At 48.4% G+C, this 8923-nt stretch overlaps 1 protein-coding gene across 1 annotated transcript; it reads right to left on the bottom strand.

Moving 5' to 3' along the window:
* Positions 1-5703: 5703 nt before the first annotated feature.
* ASCL1 (achaete-scute family bHLH transcription factor 1) lies at positions 5704-8538 on the bottom strand. The gene is made up of 2 exons (XM_054445699.1): positions 7212-8538; positions 5704-6852 (listed from the first exon to the last, which is right to left on the bottom strand). The coding sequence occupies exon 1, from the start codon at positions 7964-7966 to the stop codon at positions 7259-7261; it is 708 nt and encodes a 235-aa protein (XP_054301674.1). The 5' UTR covers positions 7967-8538; the 3' UTR covers positions 5704-6852; positions 7212-7258.
* Between the last annotated feature and the right edge of the window lie 385 nt (positions 8539-8923).

The raw sequence follows: 8923 nt of genomic DNA, 5'->3' as shown, positions 1-8923 counted from the left end.
CAGAGCTCCAATCTAGAAATGTCTGGGGTTTTGTTAATTGTAAATAATGATGACAGAAAAGAAAGAACAAATGAGTGAGACAGAAGAGGGGGAGGAAGAAGAAAAGGAAGAAAGAAAAGAGACGCGAAAGAGAAAGTAACTCAAATGACAGAGAAAGACAGATCCAAAGAAAGGCAGGCAGAAGTAGTTTGGTTCAGAGAGGATGCGGAGGGCGGGGCTATGGTGGGGTCGAGTCCGGAGGCGGTGGGGCTGGCTGCGCTGAGCCCGGTAGTGCAGGCTTCCCGGGCCCGCGGGGGAGCAGGGAGCGACGAGGGGGAGGCGCTCTCTAAGGTCCTCGCATTTGGCAGGTGCGGAGCTTTTGTCCCCTACATCCACTTCCTGCTTCGACAGCCCGGACCCAGGGCCCAGTCCTCTCCAACGCACTTTACAGAAAGTGACTCCCTCCAAGGAGTGTGGGTTGGCGGCTTTCCCCCATCTCGTCCCCAAAATAGCCCTGGTAGCCAGAGCATCAAAGGCGGCTTTGTAAGCGGCCGCCCGCTGGCTGCCTAGAGGGGGGCGCACGCGGGACGTTCTGGGAGCGCGTCCCACTCCTGTCTCCAACCTCTCTCTATGCTCTCTCTTATCCTCGCCTCTCCTTTATTCTCTTTCTCCCTCTTGTTTTTCTCGTCTGCTTTCTCCATCTTTTCCTCTCTCCTCTCTCCCACCCCCGCAACCTACGCTTGAGTTTCTCTTCCCTTCTCTCTTCTCCCTCCTTCCTTGCCTTCTCTCCTCCTCTCTCTCTATGTCTCTCTTGCTCTATCTCTGTTTCTCTCTCTCACCCCCTACTCCTACCTGTTCCTCCTTTTCACACCTCTCCCCTCGGGTCCCCACGCTTTCTCTTCCTCCCCCCAGCTTCAGGTAGCCTGGAGAGTTCCCGGCGCGCGCAGCTGACAGCGGACGCATGCCTGCAGCCAATCAACGCCCGGATGCGCTGCAGCTTGAATAAATCATTAAGCCTGACACGCGCTCAGGGCCCGCGCTCCGCGCTGCAACTTGCTTCCTGCCATTAACCTACACACCCTCTTTTGTAACAACCTAATCTTGCATACAAAGGAAGAAGGAATATAACTTCGACCTGCGCTAGATCCAAGCCATTCGCTTTCGCAGTGGGTAAACAACCTTAGTGTCAGCGAATCCATTTCCCTCCTTACCGTTGACTCCGGATAACCTGGAGCTTCTCGGGAATTCCGAAAAGAATTATTTCTTGGCTCAGGAGTGGAGAGAGGGAAAAAGGAGTTCAGAGGCTTTTCAGCAATAAGTAAAAGGACCTGAGGTTGAGGACGATTATTACACCACAAAAGCATCCACAGTGTTGTTTTTTGTTTATTTTTTTTTGTTTATTTTTTGTTTTTTTTAAAGAAGCTGCAATAACTGATGCTTCTTGGAGAGCACTCTCTAGAAAATACAAATTAACACAACTAAGTTCTAGAAATGTTGACCAGATTTAATAATTTGTCCCTCCCCTTTGAAGTGAGTGCATAAATTGCAGAGCGAATGAATGGGCGAAAGAAAGTGGGGGTGGCTTCCAACAGCAGCAACAGCTTTGCTGATCTTAACGGCAAGTCCCCAGTACCACCCCACTACCTGGTTCAGAAAGATCTTAAGAAGCACGTATCTCTTGCATTGATATAGTCATTGGTTGCTCTAAAGCCCTTTCATTTTCTGTTCATCTGGTGATCTATGCAAAGGAAGGTATAATTTTTCTCATTTTTCCAGAAGAGAAAACTGTAATTGGCTTTACTCCTGGCTTAAAAAGATGAAGCGATGTGTCTAGAGTTACATGTTGTATGGAGTTGGGTTCACCCATACTCTAGGATTTTTCTTACTCATAACCCCAAGTCCCTGAAAAGTCTTACACAAAACTAGTATATCCATGAGATCCTATGGGGAAATGGCCTGTGTAGCAGACAGAGTCGGCAAGAGAGATGATGGCACAAGGGTAAATGAAAAAGTTTAACAGAAAGACAGAGATGTTGGTGAGGTTAACAAAAATGATGCTGCACCCAGAGACTAGGAACAAGGGAGAGCTGTTACCAGCTCTGGCCCTTAATTAAGGGGCAAGAGAAGGGAGTTGTTACTAGACTTCAGCAAGAGCTGTATCTGCGGGAGAGAAGCCTCCTGACAAGAGCCCCAGCCTTAGGACAAGGAGTAGAGCCACTGTCAAAGCAATAGGGCCTAGGCAGGGATGGAGCAGGGATAAAAATATCCCAACCTATCTCCCCTCCTACTATGCCAACTCCTGCTGGTGTCTCCCACTGGCCAAACCCAAGAGGAAGCCAGAAGGACACAGAACTCTTGTGATGAATTCCATAAAGATAAGCCTGCCTCCTGAGACAGAGAGAAGAGCAGAGAAGGGTGGAGAGTGCAAGTGGAGGGGAAAGGAAGAATGAGAAACACAACTTTCAGTGAAGCAGAGAAAACCATCCCCATTTGTCCATTTAGTCAACAAATACCTATCTTCCCAGGGGCGGGGGAGGCAAGACAAGACAAGTAAGGTCCCTAGCTTCAGGGAGGTTACCATGTACTAGGGGATAATTGACAATAATCATATAACCAAACAAAGATACAGCATTTTCAGATAGTGGTAAATGCCAGGAAGGAAAAATAGGATTAATGGACAGTGATTATAGCAGATGGAGAGCTGCTTTAAAGAGGGTGGTCAGGAAAAGCTTCTTGGAGGAGGTGGCACTTGGGGTAAGGCAATCTGGGCTTCTTAGAAAAATCTCCCTTGATTCCACATCTACTTTTTCTACTTGGTTTTTGGGTAAGAATCCAGTTTGGGCTGTGATCTAGATGCATCTGACCAGTCCCCAGGAAAATGAGATACAGGACTGGAAGATAAGAATAGCAACAACAGCAGGGGATAACATTTACATATAGCTTGTAATCTCTGCCATCAAGCCTTGATTCCACATCAGGCATCAAGCCTTGATTCCACATCAGGCTTTTTCTACGTGGTTTTTGGGTAAGAATCCAGTTTGGGCTGTGATCTAGATGCATCTGACCAGTCCCCAGGAAAATGAGATACAGGACTGGAAGATAAGAATAGCAACAACAGCAGGGGATAACATTTACATATAGCTTGTAATCTCTGCCATCAAGCCTTTTCTTAACTCCTTTATGTGGCTTCACCTAGCTGCTGTGTGTATCAAGGAACTGGGCTGTTACTTCTGTGTTTAAACATCCCCAGCACTGCAAGAACAGTGAAGTGGAAAGGCACGTTCTATTGCTCTTTCTTAAGACATCTCAGTCTTACTCCTTTGAAGTTCTTTGCAAACCACAGAATAGTTTCTTCTCTCTTCCTTGGTGGGTCCTGCCTGATGTGAACTTGAGATAGATTCTTCTTGATGCATCTTCTCCTACTCTCAATTTAAAATGTTAAAAGAACTGTGTCAGAGAGGTGAAACCTGTGCACCAATAGCTTTCTCCCAGCCTCTGATGATGTGTGCCGTTCAACATCTCTGCAGCCCGCGGCAGGTCTGTATTTTCTTTCTCTCCTGCACTCCCGGCTCCTCCTCGTCGATTTCGGGCGTGTCTTCAGTCTTAACTCGGTGGTCTCCAAGCCTTTGTTGAATAGGTAAGATTTCTCAGTCAATAAAGTCAACGCAGTTTTCTACCCCAGCATTCCCCTCCTCTCTCTTTCTCGAAAGAAAGAAGAAAGAAAGAAAGAAAGAAAGAAAGAAAGAAAGAAAGAAAGAAAGAAAGAAGAAAAAAGGAAAAAAGAAAGAAAGAAAGAAAGAAAAGAAAGAAAGAAAGAAAGAAAAAGAAAGAAGAAAGAAAGAAAGAAAGAAAGAAAAATGGGTGGGGGCTAAGACGGGGGAGAGGCTACTATTGCTAGCCTCTGGGGTCTACATTTTGTATTTCGCTGACAGCCCAGGGCCGCTCCAAAGCCCGCCGCGCAGCCAATGGGCAGCGGTGATTTATGGAGCTGACTAACGCGCGCTGAATGCGGCCTGTCAGAGCTCTGTGAATGGCTTCCCTTCGCCGCACAAGCCCTGGCTTTGTGTTGCTAAGCGATTAGAGCAGATGTAATGAGATTTTGCCCAATCCTCGCTTTGCCCTTTCCTTGCTTCGGCAAAATTGTGTGTGTTTTTGTGAATTTTTCGAGTTTGCCTTCGCATTGTGGCAAACAACGACTAACTTTGCTTCGAGTTTAACGAGACTGGATATTTCCCATTCAGAAGTGAGTAAAGAACACCTGTCCTCACAGGAGAAGGAAAAAAAAATCCCCTTTTGTGGGGGCTGAAACATTATCCTAATGTTATATTCATAGCCATAAATGACTTGCTACACTTTCTTTGCATACCTTATCTGGAAACTTGCAAAGGAGCTAAATTAAAGGAAACAGAAATGGAGAGTGGGGGTGGAGCCCATCTCTGGTCCTCCAAATGAGAAGATAAAAATAAAAGCAGGCATCACAAAAGCATTACTTCTCTCAAGTAAGCTCTAAATTGGCCCACTGCTGGCAGAAAGTCCGATTATTTATGGCGATGAGGAATTTACTGATTTTTTTTCCTTAATTACGCTCATCTCTTTGAAAGGGACTGAAGCCTCAATGTGCATTCTATAGAGGGTCATTTAGCAAAATGACATCAGACGCTGTGGCGTGCTCCGCGCATCGTGGCTTTAAAAAATGATTATTCTGTGCCACTAAATGGTATAGATGTACCAACACAGACTAGATTTTTAACTCTGGAAGACGTGCTGGCTACCCGTTCTTTGTTGGGTTTTGTAAGATGCATTTTGCGCTCGGCTTTCCGCTTGGCTGGAGACACGCAAACTGAATCTGCAAGTAATGCAGGCGGCGAGCGAGGAGCCGGCGAGAGGCCGAGTAGGATTCTAATCACGTCCTTGCTAACTGACAAGAAGCAAGCCAGCCAAAAACCCACCAATTTCTTTTTGAATCTTGGTAATTGGGTACTTTTACACGCAGCTCACGCTATTCGGATAGAGTCACAAGCTTAGATAGACCAGTGTCTCAAAGCGACCACACATTTCTAATGCGTTTCTTTAATTAGAATCTCAATCCGTTTGGAATGAATTCATATCATATGTGCCTCTTACTTAAAATCAATATAGCAAGTATGTGTGTTGGAGAAAATGAGTAGAAAATGTATGCCTGGAAGTGAGGGAAAAGAAACATAATCACCACTAGGAGCTTGTATGTGGAGAGGGATGCCTCTCCAACCCCCATCCCAGAACCACCATCCTCCCCACCCAGACCTAATCTCCATTATTTCATCCAGCCCCACCATAGTTTCACAGGGAGAAACTCAGAATGGAGTTGAGAATTGGAAAATGGTGGAGGACCCTCTCTTTCTGGTTCACTTTTTTGGGGGATTTTAAATTTTGATCAAAGGATAATGCAGCCCTTAGTCACCATCTATTCTTTTTGGTGGGCATGTACATTTGCAGCATAGGATAGAAAGAAAACATATATACATGTACATACACACACACACACACACACACACACACACACACACACTCATTCATCATAAAGTAACCATTTGGATGGGACTGGCCATAGCACTTATCATTGTCATTTCTGCCACTTAGCATGTTTTGCAACATTTTCTTCTCCATCCACCTCTTCCCTTTGACATTTTCATAAAACTGGACCAGGGGCATCAGAGTCAAAGAAAGCTTAGAGTCAGCTGATTATTTTCATTTTTAAAAAAGGAAAAAAGTTTTATTACGAAACTAGTTTGTATAAAACAGGGTTATACATATTTTTGTAAGTTTGTAATAAAACAGTAAGAAAAAAAAAGGCAGTAATAGAAATCTCCAAAAGGCAACCTATCAAAACCAACTGGCTGCCACTTTGAGTTTGGACAGTAGCTGCATAAACTTTGTTCTTCTTGAACAGTATTTAATAACATCATTAATACATTAACAACATTTCTATAAAGTAAGACACATTGGTGCTGAAGTACAACTGGTGGCCTCTTGATCTCACCTATGAGGAGAGTTCTTTACAAAACCACATAGGGAAAATGGCAGTTGTAAGGTGAACTACACATCTAAAATATGCAGAGGTAATAGCATTACATGTTAAAGTATCAAGATATACACATTTTAAACCATTTGTACAAAACGTCTATAAATTTTTCTCTCTCTTTCTCTCTTATGTACAAAAATATCTTAATATATCCCCAAACTGGTTAGGATAGATACAAATAGATTTTTTTATAATAAAAAATTCACAAAAGATTGGAAGCATTCTATAATGAAAATGGTAGAAAAGACAGTGTGAGGGAAGCCATGGGGTTTGGGAATCGGGACCTGGAGGAGAAGCAGGGTTTCAAAGGGCTGAGAATAGCATAGTTTCACTGTAAACCAATGTCTACAGCTTATTGGGGTGGGGACTACTGGGACGAAGACACCAACTCGTTTCTAGAGGGCTAAGAACTGCACTTTGAGAGAGGGCGGGGAGGTGAAGGGACCTGAGCAAGAGCTTTCAGCTGTGCGTGTTAGAGGTGGTGGGAGTTACTATAATGCGTGTGCTGCTCCCTTCTGTCAGGAGCCCACTGCTTTTGCACACAAGCTGCATTTTGCGCGTTGACTCAGGTCCCAGTTGCTCTTCATATCTCCGTGAATGATTGGAGTGCAAAGATACTGTTCTGAGCGCTTCCCGTTTTCTGAAAGCCATGTCTCTCAGGCATGCCTCGCTTAGTTGGCGTTGGGGTTGGTTGACTGTTTTCGTTTTTTTCTTCTTCTCTTTTCTTCTTCTTTTTTTTTTTTCTTTTCCTTTCCTCCCACTCCCAACGCCACTGACAAGAAAGCACTAAAGATGCAGGTTGTGCGATCACCCTATAACATAAGGAAAAGAACAGGAGAGGTTAGTTTGAACGTGTAGGCTAGTGGTAGAGGGAGATGGAGGTCTGGGGAAAGAGTCTGTCAGGTAGACATCCCTTTTGACATGTCCCAGTATTCGGTTCACCAGTATCTCTGCACCTCACTACTACCCTTCACTCCTTGGAGACCTGGGCAAAGCCATTTTCAGAGGCCAGTGCTGAAACTAACAAACTAGGACTTGAAATCGACCAACTTTCACAAATCCTTTAAATAAAAATCCCCTTACCTCCTTGGAGACATCCCCACTTCCACAGACACTCAGAGGGAGGACGAAGGCAAGAATACCCCCCTGCCCTCCCCAAAATGCAACCTACCTGCTTCCAAAGTCCATTCGCACCAGGGCCTGACCAGGCCGAGCCCCTCAGAACCAGTTGGTGAAGTCGAGCAGCTCCTGCTCCTCGGGGCTGAGCGGGTCGTAAGAGCCCTCGTCCGACGAGTAGGATGAGACCGGCGAGCCGGCCATGGAGTTCAAGTCGTTGGAGTAGTTGGGGGAGATGGTGGGCGACAGGACGCCTGCCTGGAAGGCGGCGCTCACCGCGTCATGCTCGTCCAGCAGCTGCTGCAGCGCGCGGATGTACTCGACGGCCGAGCGCAGTGTCTCCACCTTACTCATCTTCTTGTTGGCCGCGCCGTTGGGGACGTGCTCCCGAAGGGTAGCAAAGCCCAGGTTGACCAACTTGACGCGGTTGCGTTCGCGCTCGTTGCGGCGCGCCACGGCTGCCGGCTGCTGCTGCGGCAGGCTGTAGCCAAAGCCGCTGAAGTTGAGCCGGCGTTTGCAGCGCATCAGTTCGGGCGAAGAGGAGCGCTGTCGCTTGACTTGCTTGGGCGCTGACTTGTGACCGCCCCCTGAGGGCTGGCCGTCGGCCGCCGGTCTCAGCTGCGGCGCCTGCTGCTGCTGCTGCTGCTGCTGCTGCTGCTGCGCGCTCTGCGCTGCCGCTGCGGCTGCTGCGGCCGCCGCGGCTGCGGCCGTGGCAAAGAAACAGGCTGCGGGCGGCAGGAAGGGCTGCTGGGGCTGCGGCTGGGGCTGCTGGCCCGCGCCGCCGCTCTCCATCTTGGCAGAGCTTTCCATGCGCAGCGGCGGCCAAGGAGTCGCGGAATCAGAGCGATCGGGGACGCGAGGTGCGGGGCCCGCGAGGGGGACACAGAGAGGACTTCGGTGCAGGAACAGAGAGGGAAAGAAGAGGAAATATGAAGCGGGAGCCCTGAGGGAAGTTAAAAAAATATATACAAAATCCCCGGGAGACTTCTTAGAGTGGGAGCAAAGAAGGTGAAAATGCTTTTTCTCCTCCCTGCACGCCGCCTCCTCCTCCCTCCCCTCCTCCCTTCGCGGGTTGGCTTCGGGAGCCTCGCGTGGCACTCGCGTGTGAGGCTGCCGCTGGCGCCTTCTTGTTTCTAAGAAAAAAAAAAGCAGAAGCAGCAGCAAAAGTCTGTGCTGAATGCGCTCTGCCGCGTCTCGCGTTCCTCTCCTACTAAGGCTGCGCTCTCTTGCGCCGGGTCTCGGTCTCTCCAGCCGTGACTCAGGCTGTTTTTATTATTTTGTTAACTCCCTTTCTTTCTAATTTCCTTCTTTCACTCGCCCTCCCTGGCCGGATCCCTGTCGGTGCGCCTTCCACGTTCCCTGGCCAGAAGTGAGAGAGTGCTGGGCTGCCGGAGTGCGTCCGCCTTTTCAATGGGACACCCAGCCCCACGCGCAGTCCTGGCCCCGCCTCGCCCCCCACTCCCCGCTGCTGCAGCGAGCGGCTGCAGCCCCCACTCCCCCCCTCCTCTTACCTCTTCCTCCCACCCACTCCCTAAACTCCCCCTCCTCCTCTCCTCTCCCCCCTCCCGTTCCTTTCTCCCGCTCCTTGCAAACTCTCCATTCAGCTGGGTTTGTTGTTGCAGTGCGTGCGCCTGGCGCGTGCCGGACTCCCGGCTGAATAAACAGGCGGCGCGCTCGGGGCGGGCTGCAGCCGGGGGTGGCTTTAGGAAGGGGGTGGGGGGCGTCACAGGAGGGACAAATGGCTCTAGGAATTGAGGTGTATAGGTA

The sequence above is a fragment of the Pongo pygmaeus genome, chromosome 10 (assembly GCF_028885625.2).
Source record: "Pongo pygmaeus isolate AG05252 chromosome 10, NHGRI_mPonPyg2-v2.0_pri, whole genome shotgun sequence".
Lineage (NCBI taxonomy): Eukaryota > Metazoa > Chordata > Mammalia > Primates > Hominidae > Pongo > Pongo pygmaeus.
Note: the sequence above shows the minus strand (reverse complement) of the source record. Positions and strands in the feature narration are given on the sequence as shown.